This window comes from Ixodes scapularis, unplaced genomic scaffold (assembly GCF_016920785.2).
Source record: "Ixodes scapularis isolate PalLabHiFi unplaced genomic scaffold, ASM1692078v2 PGA_scaffold2__306_contigs__length_199485367, whole genome shotgun sequence".
In the NCBI taxonomy this organism is placed as follows: Eukaryota; Metazoa; Arthropoda; class Arachnida; order Ixodida; family Ixodidae; genus Ixodes; species Ixodes scapularis.
In genome coordinates this window covers 16,917,813-16,944,370 of record NW_024609857.1, presented here as the reverse complement: position 1 = coordinate 16,944,370, position 26,558 = coordinate 16,917,813, and the positions used below count along the sequence as shown (strand labels likewise).

Below are 26,558 nucleotides of genomic sequence, written 5' to 3'. Positions count from 1 at the left end.
CAACTCTTTCTCTATCCATCCGTCCATCCATGCCTGCAAATCCCAGTGCCCCCTCCAAATCCGTAGTCATCCCCACCAAGAGGGTGGGACCAAGCCCCGTGCACCTTAAAATTACATGTTCTATAGTTTTCCTTTCGCGGTTGCATATGTCGCGTAAAGGGTCTGTTTCTTGGTATTTAGTTCTATATGTTTTCGTTCTTAGCACTCCCGTTCTAGCTTCAAACAGCAATGAGCTCCCCAATGAATGATCATACAACTGTTCCTTCTTTATTTCTTGTTTTCGTACCCTGTATATTGTTAAAGCTGATTTCCCCGGCCTTCTCTCTTTCCACAATTTCCTCTCTGTTTCCTTTACTCACTTTTCTACTAATATACTCTGATCGGCCCCATCTCGTTGAATGTATTTAGATCTCAGCTTGCGGTGTGACTAACTTGGGCAGTGTTGCCTGGTCGCCAGATGAAAATGATACAAATTCGTAAAGTGATTACTCCAATTACCAAAGCTCTAAAAATCGCGTAACTTTGTATATATACTAAACAGCTTATGAGCGAACAAATGTGTTTCAGGTCCTCACCGCTGCAAAAGCTGTAGGCTGACGTCCAGATTCCCCGAGAAATGGCTTTTTGACGCTCCGTGCTACCAGATCCCCGCGCTCCAAACCTGTGACCGGGCACCCTATGGCTCCGTCGTCGAACTGCCAGGTTTTGTGAGTCTGAGTATAGAGGAGGCTAAGGTACTTGAAAAGCAACAAGACCACACTACCTCGGTCGTTGCTTCATTGATCAGTGGTGCGCCGACGTTCTTTCATAAAGCTCCTTGGATAAAATTCTCCAGAGGCCGAGCGATGTGTGTCTCGTGCCTTGGCACATTTGTCCCTGCTTCTCAGAAAAGTAGATCGAGAGTTCAGGTTTGGAGTTGAGTCTCTCTATCGGAACGAGCAGGGACACATGGCAGCGGCAAGAACGGATATTTGCAATAATGTATTCAATTCCAATAAAATTATAATAATAAAGAAAAAAGATGAATAGATTGTAGTGCACCATCCCTCAACGCGCTAAGTACGTGTCAAATGCACAAAAGCAGATGTGGCGACGAAAGCCTCTTTCCGACGGCAAACACAACCCACCGATCTTTATGGCACAACCTTTTCCACCATTGTACAGGGTGTCTATCAAATTATTATATTAAAATTCCTTGACTTTTCCAGGTTTTCCCTGACTATTTCAGGTGAAATTCCCTGACCACTGTAGAGGCGGTTAAGTATATAAGATTATTACAACACACGGCATTGAGCACTGTGAGGATCATTTTGCATGGGGTTAATCCAATTTGCATATTCCGAAATATTCGGGTTCGTCCACCATGGAGAAACGAGCACTTTCTTGCCACTCACATCGTCAGCGAAGACGCCGCTTCCGGAAACACGATGAAAACACGACGGTCAACCACAAACGTCAATAACCCAATGGCAGCATGGCCACATAGCCGCCAGATGCACACATTAAATTACGGTCTGCGACTTTCTCACTTGTTATTAAACCTAGTAGCTCTAACTGGATCTAACCTAGAGTCGCGCCTTTAGTCCAATTCAATCCAATCCAAGGCTTGGGCTGGATTTGTCGGCCCCAAGTTGTCCAGCCATTGCTTAGCGAACTCGATGGCGTTTCCGGCTCATTTTCCCTGACAGGGCTCACTTTTTGACAATATTCCTGACAATTCCCTGATTTTTCCCGGTATTTAAAATTTCCCTGACAATTCCCGGTACTCCCGGTCACTAGACACCTTGTTGCAGCATGTACACCCGCCGGCAATATAAAGGTGAACACCTTACCTGGTTTCTTGGTTGTTGTAGGGCTCCCTAAAGCTATATTAACTCTCAACGTCTCAAATGGTACGTGGCTTGGGGGTCTAAACTTTGCGTTCTAGCCCTTTTCTGGAACAGAGCTTGTTCCAAAACTTGCAGGAGCGTCAACAACAAGAAGAGGGCTGTTCATCTTCATATCACTCACGGGTGTACAAACCGACCACAAACTTAGCTTACAAGAATCCAAAACAACACAGTGTTCCGCAACAGACGTCGTTTTATTCGAGATCACACTCTAAAAAAAATAATCTTGCGCCACCATCTCTCCGCGTGATTGGTGAACATTTTACGGAATTAAAAACAAACGAACAAAGGAGGTAGATAACAAGGCAAGGTACAGAAGGCATAGAAACGCTAAGAACAAGATGTGCGCGTGCAAAGAAAAGACGATGCACGGGTGTACATAGGGTGTTTCCACCGATGTAATTTCGCCCCCATTTCGTCGTTACGGCCTGGTCCGGTAGTGCGTGCCAAACGCCAGCATTCCAGGGATTCACACCACACCCTCACATACGTACACACACTCTTCAGACACCTGGAGCGCCCCCTTCCCTCCCCTTTCCCGCAATGCAATTGGCAGAGCCAATCGCTGCAATCCACAAAACGATAATAAACTCATGAAAACACCCTATATAGAGATATGATATGACGGAATGCCTCGGGGGGACTAGTGAATGGTGGTGGCGGCGGCGGCGGCTCGAGCCGTCACTCGAAGATCTGCAGGTCCAGCCTGATGAGCACTTCTCCTTGGTCCACCTCGTAGAGCCGGAGCTGCTTGGTGATTGGCCCGTGGCTCTCTCGCGTCTCCTGCGCGATGTCCCACACCCGGACCTCGGTGCGGCCCAAGAAGTCTGCGCCATTCACGCGGAAGAAGAAGAAAACACGCGCGGGGGAAACCCCCGTCAACGAAGCAAGTTCGGCGTTTCCTGCCCGCGCACTTTTGCGGCTCCTCCAAAAGTTTCCTGGTATACGCATGACCTTACGAGTTACGCTGCGTTATAAAAGACGCGCACCATTCGACGCTCGCTTTTGCACCCCCGCCACTAGAATTCCGAAGCGCGACCCGCAGGTTGGACGTGATGTCAACATCCCGAACCGCTTTGAGGAAGCCACACGTAGAGCCATCCTGGCCGTGAGATCATGGAGTTTACACATCCGTCAACTTAAATGGAGAGGTCGCGGGTTCGATACCCGGACCAGGGGGATTTTTTCGGTCGCGCACCAGTCACTTAGCTGTGTTCAGAGATTTGTGTTTCTCCTTTGTCCCTCTTGTTCCCCTTCTCCAGGGAATATTTTCGACATTGTAATCACGGCTCGGGAGCGCTTTAACTGAGAGCCTCCTGATACAGCTCGGAATCACAAAAAATAGCATTATAACATTTATTATTAACTCCCGTCGACATCATCCTCGATTATTTTGTCTCTCCTTCACCCTTGAGCTTTTGCACTCTGGACTATACTTGCCAAACAATGGATGGATCATGGACATTGAATCAAGGTTTGGTTGAAACGAAGAGGTATAGGCCAAACGAGCACGTTCGCAATATCTAATTGACGTGCCAAATTAATATTAGAAATTCGGCACGCTGTCTACTTGTAACACGGTCTGCAAGGAGATAAGAGTTTCAGTCGTTGTTTAAACTCGATTCAAAACGAACCCGAAAAAAGTCAACCGTCGACATTGTTTATTATAGATCAAGTAATACTGCATACATAGATGGGATGGCTATGTCTAAGTTTTCCAAGGTTATCGCTCGCTCCGCTTAATGCAACATGGGTTGCCTTGTCAACCCTCCACCAATTTCAGCAATCTCAGTGATCTTTACAAAACGAATTGATGACTTCTTAGCCTCAAAATCAGCGTCATTCTACTACCGAGGGGTTCGTTTGTGGTCAGAACGTGATTAAAACTACGAGCCTATTTTTATAAAAGCTCGAATTTGCCACAAAACACAACGAAATTATAACGAGAAACGACCTGACAAATTAAAATACAAGGACGGATAAATGAACAATGAGACAAGAGACATGCAGTGGCGACAGAGGCACAGAAGATATAGACGAGCCCCGTCGTTCGTGGCAATGACTTCGTAAGAAAGGCAACGCAATTAACATGAATGGATAGATGGGTAGGTGGCTAAATCTTCCGAATCATGCGGAGGCTTGGGCTACCTAGACAGTGTTTTAATTTCAGCATCTTATAACTATCTACGTATACACGTGTAGCAAAATACAATGTTGAGCTTAGTTCAGCGGGTGTACCGCGGCGCCACCGAGAAAAGGACACACACATTTTTGCGGAGACAAAACAGAGCAACCGAAGCAGTATGCCACTCAGTTACGGGTGCTCTCTAAAGTCAGCGAAAACGCAGAACTTGAATGCCTGTCTTCTAAAGCGAAGTTCGCCGGCAAGATGAAAACATAGGCCAAACGTTGGAGAGTATAAAAATTGACAAAAGCTCAATGATCAGTTTTTGTTGTTGTGGTAAGCGTTGAAGGGAAATTATGGGGGGGGAATAGAGTCAATTTTGTACGCGCGCTAGGCGCATTTGTCACTGACTCTTGGGGTAGGGTGAGGGGAGAAGAGTGGGGGTGAGTGGGGAGAAAGATAGGAATAGGAAGCCCTTGAATAGTCCGATCTAGGTTGTACACAAGCAGAACTTCTATGGGGTCGGTGACAAATTAGAACCCAATAATGGTCCGCCTCCAGCGCGAGCTTTTTGCCTTTAATAAGGCTTCGTCGCACGCGCAACCAAAGCACGGCGGAAGGCAACAAGCGCGTGCTACAGGCTTAGCTTGTTCTACTGGGTTATTTGTCGTCACCGATCCTAGTTAATAAAAAGTCAAGAAACAGAAGAAAAAAACAAAGTCACGATCGCTTAGTCTGACCCCGATATGCAATCACCTTCGAAACTTGGTTGTCATTTCCTCAGAACACCATCGCGTTCCGAAGCCTGCGGCTACAGATTTTATTTTTTTTTTTTCCTCCGCGGACATCGGCGGGCATTGCCGCGCCCCCTCGCGTGCGCAGCTATCCAGCGGGCGTCCATCTAGGGTGGCCATCGAAAAAAAAAAAGGTGTTCAGAGAAGAAGACCGCGCCGTGCGTCCCGACCATCAACTCTATTCCCGTCCCGCAAGCTATTCATTTGCCGCTATCGGAGTCGTTTCTCCGCTTTCTTCGTCGCCAGACGAGCGACGCTGGGGCCTCCGAGGATATATACGCCCCGCGTCGTCTTAATTCCACCTACAAGACGAGGCTTTGTCTCACGTCATCGCTAAAGGGGACAAGCAGTAAAGACGGGAGCAGAACGCAGCCCATCGCAAGTGCTTACATCGGCGATCCCGAGAGAAGAAACGAGAAAGAGAGCGACGGAAAAGCAGAAAGAGAAATCAGGCGATACGGCGAGGCGTGCTCGTTTTGCCGCGACGAGTTGAAATCGGTCGAGTACGCGTTAACTTTATTTAGTTTTATACACCGCGATGCCGATTTTTGCGAAAAAAAAAAAAAAAAATAGATATAAACTTTGCAAGTGGTGTTTACCTGCATATTTGTGTAAATCAATGATTCGCCAGCAATATATGGTCTCATTAGGACCACCATTTTCCGCGTTTATGTCCCGCCTTTCCGAAACGGTCCAAAAACGCTTGGGATCTTTCCCTCTGTATTATTATATTAACCCTATATAACTCTATGTCCACGCAGCTCCGCCGCCAGCGCGTCACCCGTGCAGTGAAGCCAAAGCTACAGGGGAGAGAGCGTATGCCAACCTGTTCAAGAGGAGGGAAAGGAGGAACAGGAAAGAAGGGCTGGGATTCCCCCGTTCATCGTTTCCCTTCTCTTGAACAGGTTGGGATACACTCTCTCCCCTGTAGCTTTGGTTGCACTGCACGGTCTTAGTGAGACGGAGTAAAGTGCCTTAATATCTACCCACTATTTTTTTTTTTTTTTCAATCAGCCAATAAGAGCTGGGCGTTCTGACGTTCAAGAAGCAGACAAACTTGCAGTCCGCATAGCCGAGCTCCAGCATGCCGCTTCGTAGGAGATCTACAATGATGTCATGAGCAGGCCTTTTCTTCTAGGTGGTGTCGCTACGTCCCGCGTCGTCTACGGGCTCAAGGACCACCGCAGGAAGAAGAGAACTGCAGCGGAGCGGGCGCATCCCCCGAGTCAAGCTCGGCGCGTCCGGCGGCGGCGGCGGCGGCGGCGGCCCGAACGGTCCGCGCGACGCGGGTACAGGTCCGATGACAGAGACGCAACAACATTTCCTTCCTGTTCTATGTCTGGTCTCCTGTCGTATACCTTTTCCCCCTCGGGAACGGAAACATTTACCCGGCCGGTGTCCCCGTTTAGCTCGCGTTTGCCTCGAGTGAACTTCCTTCCTAATCCTCGGGCTCCGATCGCCCGGGGGTCGGGGAAGCTGTTTGATAGCTCCGATACCGGTAGCCGATAACCGCCTGACAAATGCGCTTAATAGTAGATGGTATCGATACTTATTCGGATCAACAGATTAGCCTCGACAATGTACCCAAAAACATTAAAAAATGTTGCCTTTTTTTTTTTTAAATATATATTGTTACTAATATCGGGAGTTTGTGCTGTCACATTGAAGATCGCTTCAAGACATCTCCTTACAGTACTAAAAAACTGAAAATTTTTCGTTGCTATCGTTCAATATTTCATTTCAATACGTCGCTCAAAACCAATTAGACGGCATTTGTCGTTTTATTTTGCTGCGAGCTATACTGGTGTCAACGAAAACCTTTCTTTTCACAACACACTTGCATAGTGTACGACTATTGTTATTCCCCGAAACAAAGAATAACATTTAAGAATGTGCGACAAACGAAGCCCGCACGACGACTCCACCACTAAAAAAACAAAATAAACGGGATATATATATATATTTATGGTTGTATTTTTGGAATAATTGGTGGCATTTTCTATTGCTCGATTCAAAATACTGGCTCTTTGTTTTGGTGCTTCAACTTCACTGCAATACAGGAGAAAAACTCTCGCAACTCCTTCTCGAAAATTTGCTCGGTGCAAAACAAAGATAATACTACGTTCATTCCAGTGTGTCAAACATACTTAGCCGTAAGAGACGTTATAACGCGATACCGTTAAAGAGACACAGCGATGTGATTGGTCCGAGTCATTTTGGAGCAGCTCTTGGAGCAGCCAAAAGTCACTTTTGGAGCAGCAAAAATAACTCTTGTAGCATCATTCGTATTCATACTAATGCAGACATTATGTCAAGATTAATGTGTCGGCGTGTCCAACTAAAAGGCAATTGACTTTCACTGACGTGCAACTCTTTATCATCACTTGCAAAGCAGGAGTGAGTCCTTCAAACACAAAACTAGCGTTTAGTTGCGTGGAGAAGCACCATGACAGGGTGAGATGGTAAGTGATGAAGGACAGACAAACTGCAGTGAATGGTTATTTTAGGTACTGAATGCCAGTGAAATAATACAATAATATTAAGCCGATAAATTAATGTTTCCTTCAAGTTCTAAAGGTTGTAATAAAACAGCAATTCTTAATTCAGATAAAGAACAAAGCACTTGTCATTTGATAATGATCGTCAATTACATTTTATGTGTAGAACTTCATAAGAAAAACGGCATGTGAACAAAAACTTAAAAACAATCCCGCCGAATTCATTAAGGTTCTTCCCGAGCTTCCATCCACTGCTCCTGGCAATTTAGTTCTAATTTACTCACATCTGTATAAAAGTGATAGCCAAATAAATGATTTAGCATAAATAAATAAACATACGAAAGAGCGCATATAAACGTCCATGCAATACCAAAGTATCCTTGCTAAGTCTCGATTTGGAAAACGGTACTGCCAGGATATCGTAGTCTATGAGGATATCGTAGTCTTTCATTTATACGAGCCGAAATCGTGATGCGTCTCGCTCTGGAGGAGTGCTTTCCCCTTAGCACGGGGGTACGCTGTGGCGAAGCAAGACACGCAAAATCGCGATGCTTACTTTGAGGTAACAGTAAAAAAGCACAAAACGAACAGGAGGACGAAAACAGACATGCACCCCATAAAAGCATGTACATGTCTGTTTTCGTCCTCCTGCTCGTTTTGTGCTTCCTTACTGTTACATCTGTTCACACACGCTCGTCAAAATCTTCTTACTTTGCGGTTTTCGCTTCTCTGCAGTACACCAGTGTGCGAGGAGAAGCGCACTCAACGAGACTAACTAACCCTCCAGCAGAACAGACGACGAACATGAGAATTATTACGGAACTTCCAAATACTGTCAGCATTTCATACGAAATGCGATCGAATAGTACTTTATTCGGGACGATAGTCAAAAGTTCTGAGTACTCGCATAAGCATATCATAACGGTCCGGCCGGGCAGAGAGGCCCGATCTGTTATATTTTCAGTAGTGAAATTAAGTTTTGGCGCAACGTTGGCGCAAATTCCTCACATTTTTGTAAAATGTAGCAGGATGTAGCAGGGTAAGCACATTTGCGCAGTTTGGCGCAAATGGCGCAGCAATCACATCACTGGAGACACTGGCACCTCCCCAATTTTTTTTTTTTTTTTTAATTTCTTGTCATGCGATTTATAACGGTATCGGAAGACTATACCCAATCAATATTTTGCTACAGCGTCACGTATACTTTCAATTTAAAAAAAAAATGCAACTGCTAGGAACCGAAACTGGACTGGGGAGGAAGAGGAAATATAGAGGAGGAGAGTGTTGCCGAAAGTCACGTAACTGTGCAATTTTTTTTTTTTTTTTTTCAATCAACGTATTTGCAGTTTTTTAGAAATCACACACAAAAAAAGGGTATCATATTTGTTTTTCTATTTTTAAGATTGAGTTCGTGCCTTCGATGACCCACGACTTTGTTAATATTTGGTGGTTGTGTCTAAACCATACAAGACGGCGCGTGACCACAGAAAAGAGAGTGAGCGCGACTAAAATAGACCAGTTCTCGATCGGCGGTTTTCGGGCGGAGAGGAAACGAATTTCGAGCCGCAAATAGGTGTTCTGGGCAGTTGGGCTCTCATGTGTCACGTACAAATAAAAACCTTCGCGAGCATAAATACACTGTCCGTGTCCCTCTAAGGAGCTCGTGACGCAGAAAAGCCGGCGTCGGCGTCAATGGGACGGGAAAATTCTGATTGGTCGACAGGACCATGACGTCACAGCCACATGACCTCGCGCGGGAATTTCAAATAACGCTCACGTGAAACGTGACGTCACGCGTGGAATGAAAGTGATTAAAACATGACTTGCAGAGCCGTATATGGAGAGAGTTTGGCCATTCGTTGGGAAGTATAGGAGGCAAATGAGGAAGCGCCATTGGTCGAAAATGGCTAGGCGTGTTCCAGGGTGTCTTCACAAATTCGACTGTGGCCAACCAGAAGCCGGAAATAATACCCTGGCGGTGGTCGTAAAAAAACGAAATTAATAAGTGTGTCGAAGTAAGTGTCGGTGACTGCAAATATGACGCACGTGACGTTTCAATCATGGTCATCCAAAATCATGGTGGAAGAGCGCAACTAGCGGAACGGTGGACATAATCCGTACGCCAGGCGCCGAGGGCCGGGAATTTGACGTTTGAGCGGTAACACTCTGTCCGAGCAAAACACAGTTCGAGCGACACGTTCGTTTCTTACATCTTTCTGCATGATCATGATCGAAACATCACGTGCACCCTATTTTCAACCATAAAGGGTTACTGCATTTAACCCTTGTGCTCTTATTAAAACTGTATCTCGCTACCACCGCAAGGGGATTCCTTTCGGCTTCTGGTTGATGAGCAGAGCATATGCCAAACCCTCTATCTGCGCCTGGTGCACGCCCTGACTCTGCCTGCTCTTCCCATTGACCAAAGTCTGTCTAACACGGCTCTGATGACATGTAATGCGATTGAAAGGTCGAAGCTTGTCTCAAATGATTTCAATTTAAAAAAAGTAATTCATTTGCTTTAAAGAAAAAAAAAAGATAGAAGAATTTTAGGCGGAAGCGTGATTCGAACCCACGACCCTACGGTTGCGACCAGACGCGCCACCAACTCAGATACGCAGACAGTTTATTTTAATTTTTATAATGCTTGTTTGTCACTGACGGCATACATAGTTATTGAGGCAGACTAAAAGGGTAAAATGATCAGCCTTCCTGGCTGATGGCATATACTATGTGCAGTCCCATAAGCATCAACATATCATAAGGTATAGTACCATCTGCTACAGACAAGAACCGAATGCCGTGGGACGTTAAAGGGAGATATTTTTTCTTATGGTCCTTTGAACGACGTATTAAACAAATCACTGCGTCCCAACAGTCCAGGAACACATGTTCAATGGTTCCTGACGCTGCACAATAAGCAGTTGTCTGACCGTGCTACTGGTATGCCATTTTCAACTAACCAAGCTTTTACTGGAAGCCATCCGCTATGTAAACTGTAGAAAAATGTTTTACTGCACGCGGAAATTACCATTTTCTTGACTCGTTTTAGCACATCCTTCCCTATGCCTTCGCTGTACAGCGATCGATACAAGGGTGTGGGAAAAAGCAACTCCGATTAGGTCTTTCGACAACCACTTGCGTGAAACGCCAGACAAATACTCAATGAAAAACATGTTGCCAAAAACCGATAGGCCCCCCGATAACTTCCTTCAAATAACCCTGGACACCAAAGCTGATTTCATCGCCTGTCGCTATCTATAAACTCGGGCAGCAGATTGCGCAGCCTTACCCGAATTACAGTGCGTAAAAAAGAGTCTCTCTGGTCTCGAAGAAAAAAAAACAACCTGTTGACCAGCTGTCTAATAAACAAATGCGAAAGACGGAGACCGCCGGACTTGACCCGATAAAAGAGATTTGATCGACTTGCTCTTTCCCACGCCGAACACCAAATAAAAACAGCAAATTCCCGATGCTACGCCACGCTGACAGGCTTGCACGACCGGGGAACGAGCGGAGATTTATATGTTTAGCTATCGAGTTTTACTCCTAAAGGCGCAGAGTCCTCCTGTAATACATTTTTTTTATGCATATAACGTTTATTGCAGGTAGGGTGCCTTCACGTATGGTCCAGCCTCGTGTCCAAACTGCGGCGCCTGGAACGCGTCTCCGATTAAAGTTTTTACCGCGTACTAAAGAGGGGTCCTTCAATTTCCACCTGATGACGTCATACAAGTGTCATGTTGTCGCCGGTCGCGATCCTGGCGGTGTCCCAGCAGCGGTGGTTGATGTGGCAGACGCCTGTTCTGCTGCAGGTCGCTCTTTACAGCGACAGTTCACAGAAGCTTCGCCAGTCAGAAGTTGGGACGCCGCGACGACAGCGACATCTCGCGTTCGCTCACTTCTTGCCGGGACTTGTACCACCAACCGCCAGGATCGCGACCTCCGACAGCGTGACACATCTGTGACGTATTTTGATGCATGGGCGGGACGGGACGCAAAACGACGCGCCAGTCCGAGACGTCTTTCTTCCAGCACCGCGTATATACCCAAACCGCAGGCCATATCTCCCGCACGCAGTCCCTCGCGGCCCTCACCGTTGGGCGAAAAGAGCTCCTTGTTGAAGACGGTGACGCAGAGGACGTCTTGCCGGAGGTCCCTGACCAGGAACTGCATGGACGTGTTCCACTGGGGGCTAGTGGTACTCGACACCACGTGCGTCTTGTGCTCCTGGGAGGCCATGTTCACCTCGCAGTACGAATCGATCTGCCCTGAGGAGCGCGGAGGAAAGACGTCGGAGAACGAAAGTAATTTCAGATACGACATCATATTTGTCCGGATCGTCATTCTGGTAGCTCGATTGTGTGGCCGTCACGGCTGCCAGAATAGAATTTGAACCCTTACTCCTTAAGTCAGGGTAAAGTAATCGTTAGTTACGGTTAGAACCGCCGAATAAGCTACACTTAAGACTAACGGTACTTCGGCCATCTTGCGTAAACGTGTTGCAAGCCATCTTAAGTTTTATCGTATATTGCAGGAAACGTTTTCCCCTTCCACCTAAACGGGAGAACTGCCAGCGATAGAGCAAAACGATTTAAGCAAAACTTCCTGATATCGTATGTAGATGCATCTTCGAACCCTACCAGGCACCAAAATGGCGGCTGCCACAAAAAAAATTCAAGGGGTTGTAGTAGAACGTTCCGATCGATAATGATACCCGATACTCCACCTTCGCTATATGCGCATGCATCACATATCCTTATCGGGTATCGTTATCGGAGTCATCGGAACGACCTACTAAAACTCCCTACTTAGTGGCTGCAGTTATGGGCAATGACTGCGTACCTGCGGCGGTGGCTTGCCGCGTACTTACAAGCACTAAACGAAAATGCTAGGCAAGGGAAAATCCTTTACTAGGGGAATTATAGGACACTCCCCGAGAATACGTAGAAAAAGTCGACAACGAAGATCTGCGGAAACACGCGTGGCGGTGGCAGCAGCGGTACCGTCTTCGCGCATCTGCGACCCCGTCAACCGCAACCCACTCCGAAGCGTCGGCTTCACGTGATTACGGTCAGTGCACAGGCGAGCTGGTGGAAGTTTACCACGATAACTTTACCCCAAAACTATAGCTTTCTTTTTTTTTTTTTTTTTTTTTTTTTTTTTTTTTTTTTTTTACATTTGAAGAGGTACAGACGTTGTTTGTTCCTGTAAATTTCTCTTCAACTGTAGCAAAAAGAAAAAATCCTCTTTTTGCTCAGCTTCAGGTGAAAGCCACCATGGTAGCCTTGAACCTCCACGTGCTCTGGCGGCGAGAGGAGGCGGGTAGGGAAGAGAGGCGTCCCCAAATAAATCACTCCACCAGGGGTGGTTTATGGTGCGACCCTCGTTCTGTGTAATGCAAATGAGGGGAGTGTCTTGTATTCCCCTAGTAAAGTATTTGGCAAGGGGCTCGTGCGCTTATAAGAAGAAAATATTAGACACCGTAAGAGCGAGTTTCTCAATGGGGCTGGCGTAAACGACTTTCCCATTGCGCTAAGGCAGTATATAAAAGATTACCGCGCCTACCATCGCTGCTTTGTCGTGCCCCGACAACGCAATCGGGCATCACGACAAAGGAAGTCGTCTCGAGAGTCGCGCACAAACGTGCACACAAGCCGTTCCGACAAACGCAACTTTTGGGATTCGGTGCCGTGTGTGTCTGCAGTCGTCAACACAAGGACACGCCACTCTTCGTGTTTCTCGTACCTGGGTGGCAGAACGCAAAAATGTGCGCACGCAATAAGCGATATCTCGAAAAGACAAATTTCCTTTTAGGTTTTTCTGTGGTCCTATTAAGCGATAAAGCCGTAACAAACCAAAACAAGCAGGCACGAAAGCAGGCCACACTAAGCGAAACAAAGTTTCCCCACCGAAAAATGCCTCTTCCCAAACGGCGCGCTCTTCATGCACACAAGTTAACATGGACAACAACTACACGCAAAGACATACGCATGCGAGTTAGAGACTAATTCGCGCTGCTGACCCCCTGGTATTGGGAAGATGCGCTTCTGCAGGGGGCGGCACGATCGACCGATCTGCTGCGCCCCACGTAACGGTGAATACAAACTTACGACATAATAAAACCCTTTTTTTTTTTTTTCATTTTTCAGGTAAATAAGGTAACTGGCTAGTCTTCCAGTTGCTAATTTACTTTTCATCAGTTGATCTCCCGACACGTCAGACACGTGTGCCATGTTGAATCGTTCTTCTACGTTGCAAAGTAAAATATAAAAAATTAAAAAAACAATTCAAGTATTTGTAAAATGTATTTTCAAAATGTTTAGGCTCGCGTAAAACGGCTGTGACCGGAGAGTCCGTTCACACGAGTCACGTGGTAAAGTCACCTGACGTCAGATGGGCAAAGGGTGACCTTACGTGTCTTTTTAGTTATCCCCCGAACAAAAAAAAAAAAACAAAAAAAAAAAAGAGAAAGCGAAAAGAGTTATTTTCCTTCCAAGGCTGCATTTCAACAGCACGGAGGAGAGGAGTACGACATTTACCCTGTCGCAAGAGGGCGGTATACGACCCAAGAGTTACGCTGGCCGCAACAAATTGTTCGCCAAGGTCTAGAAGCGCATCTCCCCAGCGCATGCATCTAACGCAAGATGAGACAAGAGGAGCCCGTACCTGGTCGGTCCATCGAGACGAGATCGCATGCTTGCATTACAACTACCCTTAGTTTTCCCTCCGCAGGTCTGCGGTGCACTGCACGAGACACGCGCGCGCATGCACGGGTCAGCCACAACATGCGGACGCTCACCAATGCGCGGCGAACGCTCGAAGGGAAGCATCTTCGGCCGTCGACGGAGCTGTCAAAACCGCGTTCAGACTTCGGGGTTTCAGATACGAGTATAATCGGCTCGAGGCAAGGTGTTAAGTGACCCCTCAAATGAACGAAACCCAATGGAACGATCATGATTTTGAAATGGTTCGATAGAGATGCGACTTTTATCAAGCGCAGCCAAGTAGGCGAACGGTCTGAACTTAATCGATCTACTGAAACGGTGCAGCTTACGGTTTCTGCGGTTCAACCTTCAATACTCGACCCACAAATATTGATGTCCTACTATACTCCGCTCTGTAGCAATTAACTTACTGGCTATGTGCTGCCCGCGGTCTGCAGAGCGCGCTCGCTGCCCTCCGTCGTGCTCTGGCTGCGCGTATACGCTCGAAGCTCAACTGAAGGACCTCCCTGCCGTACTAATCCTCTCGGTATCTACAATAAACCCTTTCCAAAAGTGCGCGCCCTCGGTGTCTAGAATAAACCCTTTTCAAAAGTGCGCGCCATCTAGTAGCCGCTGCACCAGTCATCTGAGTTCGCCATTGTTCGGGCAGGTACCCTATTGGACACGAGGTCTGCGTCAGCGTTCGGCGAAAACACGGATCCAATCCCACCCGTCGTGCCCAATGGAAAGATGGACGCTGACCTCCGTACCTTAATAACGGACGGTAGCTTGCGCCACGTAGCCTAGAAACCAAAAACCAAAAACCAAAGCCTCAAGGGGTTTTACAAAGGGTCGATTGCGGCAACGAAGAACCTGCTAGGAGGTTACAACTGGGATCGTATAAAGAGACAGCTCAGCCTCACGTCGACGACGCCCAAAATGCCTCCCCTCGTACCAGCACAATCACGGCGCGCGATGTTAAGACGTGCACTTCACCTCGGCAGGCACGAGTTAGGACCGCATGCATCCGGTGGCCACCACCGGGGGCTCGGGCGAGCGTCCCAAAGCGGTCTTACCCTGGGGAGACCCGTTCCTCAGGTTACGTCCTTCTACAACCACAACTAGCAAGCGGCCCACACCGCTCTGTTTCTGCATCTTGGCTGCGCCGCGGGGGAGGGACAAAGGGCGACCACACGTCAACAACCGAACACTGCGCTGAGAGCGTGCAGGGCCGTCGGAGCACCGAGCTCTGTTTGGGACGATTACTGGTGAGCAACGTTATCAAATTACCTCAGTTACAGAACTGCCCTCCAAGGTCCGCCTCCCGTCGTTCGCAGAGCCGTTTATTGGGAGAGTTTGGCCATTCATTGGTTTGAACAGGCGAGCATCTCGTGGCCAACCACAGGCCGCGAAACAGCCTTTAGGGGTGGTCGTGGGCTCTAAAAATGCGACTCGACGAATTTCAGCCGTTTTAGCGTCGCTACAGCAAAAAACTATAACTCTCGGTGACTCAAAACTTGGCGCATGTGATGTTTTCGTCACGTCGATGTTCAGCGGTAGACCAAACGAACGTGCGCTCCAAATCAGGGCCAACTGCGCAGTTGCGATCATTGCTGCTGATATACTATTGACGCCATTGTCACCGAGACGGCGAGATTGAACGCTTCTATTTCGCGCCTTAAATGTCGTTTCCAATACTGTGACGTCGCGGTCTGCTGATTAGTCGACGCTCTGTCGCACTTTTAGTTTACGCTCTCACCGCGGGGGGAACATTCGGCGCTGGCGGCGGCCCTTGCTCCGCCCATTGGCCAAACTCTCCCGATATACGGCTCTGCGGGTGGGCTGTGGGCTTGTCGGGGGATGAAGGGGACGGAAGTATACACCTCTCCGCGGAATTTCCACAACCGAGTTGATCTAATAACGTGGGTGAGTAGACTCAAAGCCTTTGTCTCCACTCACTGTTCGAACGCGAACGTGTTCGAACAGTGAGCAGAGATTCCCACTACTTATTCCAACTAGAGCCCGGCTCTCTGACGTCCCTGCGCTCTCTCATCTCCTCGTCTCCCCCACTTTCTATCCGTATATTACGTTCACCATAAAGCGGCACTAGACCACTTTCTGCGATAGTCTATGTATGGTCATAAGACTCGTAACTCCATCTATGGGCTCTAAGCACCAAAAAAAAAAAACAAGAAAAAAAACATTACGTTTATGCCTGGCCGATTCCTCGATTAAAATCGGTATCAAAAGATCGACACCAGAGGGCGCCTTTGGACGAGAAAGGGGCAGAGCCCCGCCCTTCCTCGTGCGACGGCGCCCTCTGGTGTCCGCGATATATACTTCCGAGGTAATCGATCTTTTCATACCGATCTCAATAGAAAAATTCGGCCACGCATCATTCTAATGTTCGCTTACTTAGAATGCCTAGAGCCCATATATAAATAGACTACCGCAGAAAGTGGTTCAGTGCCACTTTGAAGTTAACAGTGCGGTTTTTGGACCAGCCTCATACGTTTCTCTTTCGCCATCCGATCACGCTCTCGCCCGCATCCACGCGCAGAGAGCCGGGTCAGGGGACGAAAGGTATAGAGAGTATTCACTGACGGCCATAGCTGTGTGCGCGAATGCTGAGCGCGTGCTGATGGCGAGCTTCCACAGTTCTTCTGCAACGTGCATTCCGCACCATCAAGAGTGCCGGTCTTAGCAGCATATTGATGCGAGCTCGTTCTGAGCATGCGCTCTAAACAGTACCCACAAATATGGCGTCCAGTGAATACTTCCTATAGGCAGTGTCGCTGGTCCGGCGAGAGCTATACACAGCTCGCACCGCACTGTCAGCTTAATTAACGGCGAACGGAGTACAGTTCAGAATATGCGCGTTTGAGCTCGACCGACCGCCCGCGTTCTACGACACCTTTTGCGTCCCACTGCGGCGCGTTGCGCGGCGGACCTCGGTTGCCATAGCAACCATCTCGCAGTCGGTCGCACTCAAACGCGAATCTCTGAACCGGCCTCAAGTCGCGGTCACACTGCTATGCGCAGCATACAAAACACGGTCTGCAGACATGTTGGTAGTATGTGAACGGATGAAGCAAACATGCTCGGAACACTCTTGAGGCGTGCCGGCAGATGTTCCTCGTCTCGTCATGTCTGTGCAGCGAACAGCGTGTGCTTTGTTTGTTGTATGAGCAGTGGAACCGCGGCTTTCAAAGTCACACAGGTCTACTATTCTAGCAAGTTTGGGTACAATACACACATGTCCGAAGTAATTAATTAATATACCAAAAGTCAAGCGGAAATAGAAACGTGCAAAAATAGCCGCACGTTACTAAAAAAAAGAAGAAAAAAACTGAGTTGTACGGAGATTGCAAAGAAGCGATTTTCGTACGTTTCTCTCCGATCTTTGTATCGCTTTGGAACTAGCCCTAGAGCTGTATACCACACTCGTGCAACGGGCGCGAAGTTGGGGGTGACGAAGACGCGCGGATCATCCCCGCACTTTTCGCCCCGCCAGCCGGTGCAACCGCTGCACGAGTGCTAAACTTTAGCGCGCTTCCTACGAGCTCCGAGTATCTCTCAAATTGACTGGTTTAGCGGTTTTCGACGACGGCGCTCAGCGGGTCTCTAATTGGAAACATACGTTTATTTTCACCAACTAAAGAAAAAGTTAATTAACATATTTTAATTAATTATCCGAATTGTCGTGACGATTAGTCGCCTATATTATGTCCCCAGAACTGTACCTTCCACGACCTTTTTTTTTTTTTTATTCCTTTTTTCTTAACAATTTGTAAAGCCTAAAAAGTAAAAACACCCTGTATGTGCCCGCAAGCTGGTACCTCACTGAAGTTTTCATCCAACGCTCCCAAATTTCATAAAGCGTTCACTAAGACATAAAAAAATAATCTAATGCACAATTTGCATTATTTTTGGGCGAACCCCCACCGCTGAGAAATTCCGCGGGAATAATCCCAGTACCACTTTGTTTTTCGCGCCAACTTCCGCATATAAACTATAGGGAAATTTCCGAGTCTTCGAACGTTAAAAAAAGCAGCACCTTATTCTTCTCTCGCATACACAACGGCAAATCTCTTCATATCGCGTATCCACCGCGTACGCGCGTGTACACGCTATCGAAATCTGCAAACAGAGCAAGCAATGCTCTCCCCTCTCCATCCACGCCTTTTTGCTGGTTTGTTTTACTTTACTCGCTTCTCGAGAGCATAACGTGTGCTCTCGCTGCCCCAGAATAGCCTCTGATACCCGACGAGGCATACACTCTTCCCACCCAATTAAAGCGCGCAGCCAATTCCAGTGGCCATCGAGCCTTCGCACGAAGGCGGTCGGCCTGCGTGGAGAAGATATATAGAAGCAGCACGCATCTCTGTGTACACACAGGCGAAGAACGTACCCGAAACCTTCATCTGCTTGGCTTCCGTGTTCCGGTAGTTGTGCGCGGCGTCTTTAATCTTCTTCACCCAAAGCAACCTGCGTGCGAGAGAAAGCAGACCGTGCACACGTGACCGAATCCGTCCATTATCCGCGTCGCCGGAAAACACGACGAGCTGTCGTCACGACTGCGGTGCCCGCGCCGCACGTGCTTGTCAGCATAGCGGGGACACGCGTACGTGCAAAACCACGAAGAACAACGACAACAACAACAAAAGTAGCGCACTTTTCGTTTGGGTTGGCCGCTCGGAACACGCAGATGTAATCGGGAGCCGAGATCTGGAACGTGTCGTCCGTGGGACTTCCGTCCGAGGTGTCCTGCACCATCACCGTGTTCAGGAATAGAGGCTGCGTACGGGAGAGAAGGTCACGTGGTCGGTTACACAGAGGGGGCCGGAATTGGACCTCGCATCCGCCGAGGAGCATGAAGCGGAACCGAAACTGATATTCGGGGTCGCGGCAGTCATAAACAATAAGAATAAAATAAACAGTTTTTTTTTTTTTTGTTTTGTTTCTAGGGTGGGCGAATTCCGCGCGACCACCGATCAGTCGAAACAATTGGGGACTTTTAGCAAACCGTTACCGTGTTTCGCGTACCGAACTACCGGAGCCTATAGCTGGCGCGCGCTCAAAAGCATGCTTCAAGGGCTCCGGTAGTGCGGTACGCGGAACACGGTAACGGTTTGCTAAAAGTCCCCAATATTTGTAAAACATAGAAAACCGCATGCCGTAACCATAACGGACCAACACGTTGCTGACAAACCAGTTCGTGTCTGCTCACACCAGGCGTGGTCAGTGCGCGCGTGTGCACAAACCACATTCCTGGAAAACGACTGCGCGTGCGCCGACAACAGCGCCACCGCAGTAGCGTGACGTCGGAATCACGTAGAAACCTGGCAGTGGACCTCGAAAAACGACGCGGCCTCACCTGCTTGTATAGCCTGTAGGCAGTGTTCATGGCTCGATCCGACATGAATACGTTGGTCACTCTCCCCAGGTCTCGAACGGGTTGCGAGAGCAGCAGAAAGTCGTTGAAAAGGAATCCCACCAACTCCTTCCCGCTTTTGACCTGCGAATCAACGCGCCCCGCGTCATTTCAGTAGCAACACCAACCCCGCGCATTTCACTCCGTTCCCCAGTTTCACCCAATGGCCGCTAGGAGGCGCCAGTTTTTGCTACAGATTTGAATGGTCGTGAGCCTTCCCGTTTTGCTAGTTCACGTCTTCTCCGCTGGGTGGTGCCGCCTTCCATGGAGTTGGTTCCCACGGATTGCAACTTTAGGTTGTGGGGAATGGTAGATGCATGATTATTTTCCCTTATCCACTAAATCAGAATAGGATATTAGTTCATTGTTGGATTTAGAAGCATTGGCTAGGTGGCGCAAACCGCCGCCCGATTAAAAGGGTTCAGCCGTATCCCCCCCATCCTTTGCGAATAGTATACCCTCACTACAGTGGCCTAGAGAGTTGTAGTGGGCTCACGGGACGGCTCGGCCTGATGCGTTTGATGTTGACGCGGCGGTGGCGCTGTAAGCGTTTCCTCCTGAAACTTTCCAGCGCGCATTGGCCTGACCAGGTCGACTATATCGGCTCTTATCGCTCTTATCGATCGCGGGCAGCGGGCGGACAAATGGGCAGCGGGCGGGAGATGCTTCAGGAGTAATCTAGTGCTGCGCCTCCGTCGGTTTCGACATCGGCCGCTTCAGCGCAATACACGGGGGAGAAAGGGCGGTGAGCCCACTACTCAACTTCTAGGGCACTGTACCCTCACTGAACCCGGCCCAGCCTCGAGAGCGGAAGAATAAGTCCCACGCAGAAACTTACTTTCGTGAGAGAACCCGAGTGCAAAAACTTTCGGGAGCCGAGGACGTTGGTGGTTGAATTGAACACGAGTTTCTGAAAAGAACACATATACCAGTCAGGCACGCACCCAACAATACTATGTAATGTTACGATGGCATCATTCCCCACCGATCGTTTTCGTAATCGTTCATAAAACGGCAACGAGAATCGAGTGCCGCCCGCGCTGCACAAGAACGAATTCTTCGTTTAAATTACAGGCGTTTTCACGTAATCCGAGTTTTATCGGAGCACGCGTGTGCTCCGATAAAATCTAATCATGTAACAGACATTTAGCCTGTCACTCTAAATCTTTACGTGTCCATTCCTACTGCCTCACAAACCCAGAACAACCTAAAAAAAAAAACAAAAAAAAACCTGTAATCTATTTATATTAAACAATGTAGAATTGCGTTTCCTGACGAACGCAGCCAACGCCGACGTCTTCTCAACCTTCCAAGCATGCGTCGCCCTCTCTCTTTATTTTTTTTTTTTTTGTCAGGCATTTTTTGTCAAGCACTTCTGTTGTCTTTCTCTCGTTCATGTTAGTGCTTGCGAAAACTTTCGGTGGTGGTGGTGAAGTCCTGGTATACTTTCGCTGCGCCCGGCCGCACACGCTACGGACGCGCGCAAAATCTGAGTTAGCTCCCCGTCAAAACGTAATTCTGCATTGACACTTTTCAACGGCCAAGGAAGCCCTATCGCTGGTCGGCGTCCGGGCGTGCTCGTACCTCCGAGATGCCGTTGCACTGGATATGCGTCTGCGCCCACTCCAGGTGGTCCGAGTTCTCCCGCTCCTTGACCGCTTCGTTGATCTGGTTGCAGAGCTGTTCCGCTTTTTCCAGGGCCTCGTCCAGGTAGCCGCGGTCGTGGTGCGTCGGGTCCGTGTACTCGCGAATCTGAAGGGCCGTTTGTGCACACGTTTACCGGAAACCGTCATCTCCGTGGGTCTTGGCAATATGTTGCGGGGAACCAGCATTGCTAAGACCTTTTATGTTTCTTCTATCACGATCGTCATTTGTTTATTTTGTGTGCTCACGAACAGCTCAACTGCCTCGATCATGATAGCAGTAAACAGATCTCGAGATGACGATGCCCGCTCAATGAGGTCGTTATAAACGTTCTTTGCGGGTGATGAAAGTAGCTAAAACTGCGTAATTAACGAAGGAAACCGTGCTCAATAAATCTCAATAACAACTAAACACCGCATGTAAAAAAAAAAAACTAAAAAAAAACGTGACCGATTTTTTTTTTCTTTATTAAGTAGAATTTCTATTTACACGTTCAAAGTCCGAAACGTGTAAATACACGTTTCGAAGAAGAAACGTGATTGGAACACTCTCATCGACGTGCTTGGCTAATGATAAATGAAATCACTGCTGTCGAGTAGACCACCATAAAAATTGTGCTTAATATTATGCGAATTGTGTTTTGCTTGCTAAAGAGGTGCAAGACACTACCGTATAAAACAGATATACACGGTCATTACGTATGGCAGGGAAAAAATATACCCATTCATTTCGGTAGCTTTTGATCAAGAACAGTACGCGACCTCTTATCGTCCGATTTCCTTCTTGACCTTTATTTAGCTCTTTTCATTTCCGCCCTGCTCTGTACCCCACGCACCGGTGCACGACGGGACTTTCGCAGGATACCTTCTTTTCTGCAGCATAGAGTCGCCGCGAATAACAATATCCATCCAAAGTCAAAACACATTTCGTTTTAAATTAAAGAAGCGAAAGCACGTAGATTAGTACAGTGCAACAATAATGTCAAATTATCCGGGACTGTGGTCTTTTGTTTTATATATGGGGTTCTAATTTGGGCCCGTTCTCGTTTCGACTTTCTCAAAAGGACCATTCTCAAAACGTCCTTCTTGGTTGGGACCGCCGTGTTTGATCCCTTCTCATTACATCCTTCGCGTTTCATCCTCCAAGGAAAAAATAACAAAAAAAAAAAAAAATCAAATGCGGGCACTTTGAGGTGTCGGTGTTTTGGCTGGGTCAACGCCATTACCCCGAAGAAGCGTCTTCAAGTCCGCTCCTCGCCACTAACAGACAACTCGCCTATACGCAAGCGCTCACATACACACGCACACGTGCTTTAGTCCCGCGGTTTGGCTGATTGTTCACTATACGTCCCTTCTGCTCTTGAAACATGCAGCGAAGGTCAGAACTCAGAACCCGCTCGTTGGGTTGTCCGGCAGTGGTGGCAGGCGCTAGGCAATAAAACAACGATTTGCCCTTTTGCGTCAAAGCACGGCTTCGTATGTCCCTCTTTTCCCGGGTCGCGGGAGGGTGAACTCGGAGTGGTTTCCCCCCGCCGTGCTTTATTTTTTTTTTTTCTTAAAGTAGGCCATGCAGCGTACGTTACGAGCCATTGGAGGCAATGTAGAGCTGAAAACGTACCACGCGCCATTCGGTCCTAGTGCGAACATGACCAAATGCGAATAAACCCAAACGAAGAAAAAAAACAAAAAAAAAAAAAACCAGGTATGGATGTTTTGAGAAGGTTCAGACGAGAAGGTCTAAACTAGGGCGCTTACATGTTTCCGCCGCGGAAACATGTAGGCACCCTAGTCCAAACGAGATTGGGGCGAAACGAGAAATGGTGAAATGCGATTTGGACGTTTTAAGATACACCCCTTTTTCTAGTCTCGGTTTTGAGTCGTGGATCGTCCCCGATGATCACGATCGCGTACGAAGGGAACGAGTGAACGCGGCTGTCGAAGAGCTCGTACCTTTTTAATCATGAGTGGGTACTTGGTCATCCTCTGCATTGGCTTCAGAAGGAAGCTGGTGAAAGGCATGCCGCGGGTCTTCGGGTTCTTGCAGAAATCCTAGGAATCGCCATACAAGGAACAAGGTATGCGCCACGACCCACCAGAACCGCTTTTCTCCGATCGTCAAATCAAATATGCTAATGCAATTAAGGCGACGGTGCGGGCGAGCTGGACAGAACAAGCGATAATAATCCCCGGAGAAGGGCACTCAGGGTGCACGTGCAGGCGTACAGCGGGAATGCAGAGGTCCCTGGTTCGATACCAGGACCCGGCAGATTTTTTTAAGCGCGCACCAGTCATCTAACTGTGTTTGGAGATTTATGTATGTCCTTCGTCCCCCTTGTCTCCCTTCTCCCGGGATTATTATCGTTTAAATCAAATATCTTCAGCAAAAGCACAGCAAAGATGTGACTCCAAATATAATCTGGTGGCATATACTTCTGCACAATATGTTATTGATTGCGGACTACTTTTATTTGTTGAAGTGCTTACATTACGTGCACCCCGAGAGCGAAGCTTACAATCGCAACACATAGTAATTCAATCGCTCATAAGCTTCGGCACTGTTTTAAGTCTTCCTCTTCCACGTTTTCACCATCGACGTCTATAAAAAAATAACCGAGCCGTCCAATACAAAGCCTGCACTACTGGAATCACCGAGCCAAGGACACAGACACACACACACACACACGCACACGCACACACGCACGCACGCACGCACGCACGCACGCACACACACACGCACGCACGCACGCACGCACGCACGCACGCACGCACGCACGCACGCACAATACAGTTACGGGAAGATTGACTACATACCCTGGTGAAGGACTTGAAGCGGGGGTCGCTTTCGGATTTCTGCTGAATGAAGGCCATGGATCGGACCTGGCAGCTGCAGAACCTCACGTACGGGTTAAGGTACGGTAGCTGGTCGGGAAACAACGAAAAAAGCAAAACTGTAAGAACTTCGGCGGAGCTTCCCTTCAAACACTTTTGCATTCGTCCTCCTGTGATACGGGTACTTCTCTTCTCTATTTGAGAAAAACCAGCAATCATCCGCAGGATGGACATACTCGAACCCGTCCGAAGGAATGCGTGTAAACGTCGTAAACAACGCTGTGTGGGACTGTATATTACATGAAACTACACGACTACACTTGGCAGCTCGTAATTAAAGACCGTCACCAAATCCTGTTATTACTGCTAGTAAATTATTCCTCAAGTTTAAGACCTCGTTTCATAGGCCACTTTTTTCCTTATTTTTTTTATAGACCCGTAGTATTCAGATATGGACGAATACGAACCACAAGTGATGTAAAAAAACGCCGTAGAAAAACAACAACAAAGAAGAGCTGCTTACATTTTCACAGAGGATGTCTCCAATCATCTCTATGATGCCGTTCTCGCTCATTCGCTGTCGTACTCGAAACGATCTGGAACAAAACAAGAGAGTGTCGAACGTCCAAACACAACTCGCGATGTTCTCCAAGTGACGGGAATTCTGCGACTTACTTGAGCATCTTGGTGTTGCACATGATGAGCTCTGGCCAGTTTACGAAGATCAGTTTAACCTCATCGTCCGTTAGAAGAGTGGACTGTTTCATTGGCCTGTAAAAAACCTGTAAAAAAAAAAAAAAAAAAAAAAAACGAAAACGTGGCGTCCAAACTCTTTGCTCAATAAGACAAAAAAATTCCCAGTTCCTCGTCGGGTTCCGCAAACGAACTGCGGTGGCAGCCGAGACACTGCACACAGTCGCAGACTGCTGCACACTGTCGTGTTCAAATTTAGCGAAGAGCACTCATGCCACACTGTGAAGTCAAGTGGCACCATGTCGTCACATGACACTAAATTTCCGCAAAATCCAGCAATTTTCACCGCTAAATTTAGCGAAAAATTCTGACGACGTGAAATGACGTCATGTGACACTGTGACGCAAAAATGCCACGACACTGTGATTTCCCACTAAATTTAGCGAGCCGCGACGTACGTGTGTACACGAGCCACATACGCGGAATCCGCAGACAACACTGGACGGCCCGGAGTTTCCCCTTCGCGAAGGTCTTCCTGCAAGAAGCGCGCACACGAGGCTGCTCTCACCTCCTTGACTAGGGTCAGGTCCTTCAGGTAGTTCTCTTCCGTGGACAGGAGCTCGTAGATGTGGCCTTGCCTCTTCTTCTCGCGCGTGCTCAGGGAGGAGCTGAACAGAATGTCCTGGAGCCCGGAACCTTGAAAAGACAACAGCAACAGCGCTCAGAATCGCGAGTTTAGGGCATTCCTCCGAAGACACGAGCAGAATCTTCTAAGGGACAGCGGGGAGAATCGGAAAACCTTGCGTCTTCTGCACTTTGAGGGAGACCCATAGCTTTCGTTTTCTACAAAGACGATAACCATTCTAGTGTCCCAACGTTTCGATGCCTCGTCAGTCAGGCGGCGTCAACATAGAAAATATGTTTATTAGAGTACGAAAACATCCGCACCAAAGAATAAGGGCATGAGCAATAACGTAGAAGATAGCCTCAAGCAATGGAACTAGACATAGCTTGCACCGGCCGATTAGATTACTTTCTCAATATCAGATTTGTCGTCCATCGTGGATGTGTGACCACGGAAACGGTGTCCCATTCGGCAGCAGCGGACATCCGGGGCACGCGCTATATGCCGGTCTTCATCTCACACCGCACAAGCACGCAAATTTATTACCGTGACAAAGAGTTTTCTAGAATCCCAAGCAGCACGGATTTTGGCCAAGCAATGGCCAATGTCTGGTGATGGTCTTTTGGCCCGTGGCCAGTGGTCATTCATTGGCCAATGCTTGGCCGATGGCTGATGGCCAGTGACCAATGGCCAGATAAAGGCCAGTCTCTGACCAATGTCTGGCCAATTGGCCAAGGACCATTGCCATTGGCCGATCACTGGCCAATTCTGTGCTGCTTGGGATGATATCAACGGCGGCATCGCGTAAGATGGAAGTCCTAAGGTGCTTTATTGATAGATAAACAAAGAAGATAATGATTTGCAGCAAAATCCCGAACGAACGCCTCGTACCGAAAAATCGTCCACCTCCTTTTTTTCTTCTTTTTTCTTTCATCTTTTCGCTGTCGGTGGGCGTTCAATCGGAATGTTACGGCATAAAATTTGAATCTATGAACGCAGGTGAGAACATGACGTAGTGGCCGATGACGCCGAAACCTCATGGCCCGATTTTATTTAGCATATCTTGAGCAAAGATGGTCTTCAACTAGAACAACCGAGCAAACAATACCCACCGTATTCGCAAAACACATTCTGTCGAACAATCCGGAGACACAAGTGACGCAAAATAGCGACGCCGAAGCCCAGCATTCACGCTCGCGAGGTACTGCGAGTTCAAAAACACCCTGGCCACTGCCACGGTAATAGCCTTTTTCGTCAGTGTGCACTTGGTTCACATTTTTTCGTGAGACACACACAACACAGAAACCAAGGAAAAGACAGG

The 26,558-nt window shown here is 48.0% G+C and overlaps 1 protein-coding gene across 6 annotated transcripts in view; it reads right to left on the bottom strand.

The window, feature by feature from the left end:
• Positions 1–2,062: 2,062 nt before the first annotated feature.
• The window catches only part of LOC8032044 (intersectin-1), a 73,229-nt gene continuing 48,733 nt past the window's right edge, over positions 2,063–26,558 (bottom strand). For 3 of the 6 annotated variants that reach the window (XM_029987659.3, XM_029987662.4, XM_029987660.4), the window contains 13 exons: positions 25,181–25,308; positions 24,595–24,701; positions 24,443–24,515; positions 23,902–24,009; positions 23,041–23,139; positions 21,032–21,199; positions 20,286–20,357; positions 19,391–19,531; positions 18,689–18,810; positions 18,425–18,501; positions 15,090–15,173; positions 11,404–11,577; positions 2,063–2,716 (listed from right to left, as the gene is read on the bottom strand). In XM_029987659.3, the coding sequence (XP_029843519.2) occupies positions 2,571–2,716; positions 11,404–11,577; positions 15,090–15,173; positions 18,425–18,501; positions 18,689–18,810; positions 19,391–19,531; positions 20,286–20,357; positions 21,032–21,199; positions 23,041–23,139; positions 23,902–24,009; positions 24,443–24,515; positions 24,595–24,701; positions 25,181–25,308 (1,499 nt within the window). In that variant the 3' untranslated portion in view covers positions 2,063–2,570. Of the gene's footprint in view, positions 2,717–11,403; positions 11,578–13,975; positions 14,054–15,089; positions 15,174–18,424; positions 18,502–18,688; positions 18,811–19,390; positions 19,532–20,285; positions 20,358–21,031; positions 21,200–23,040; positions 23,140–23,901; positions 24,010–24,442; positions 24,516–24,594; positions 24,702–25,180; positions 25,309–26,558 lie in introns of all 6 variants that reach the window. The other 3 variants (XM_029987663.4, XM_040500674.2, XM_029987661.4) reach the window with 2 other exon arrangements.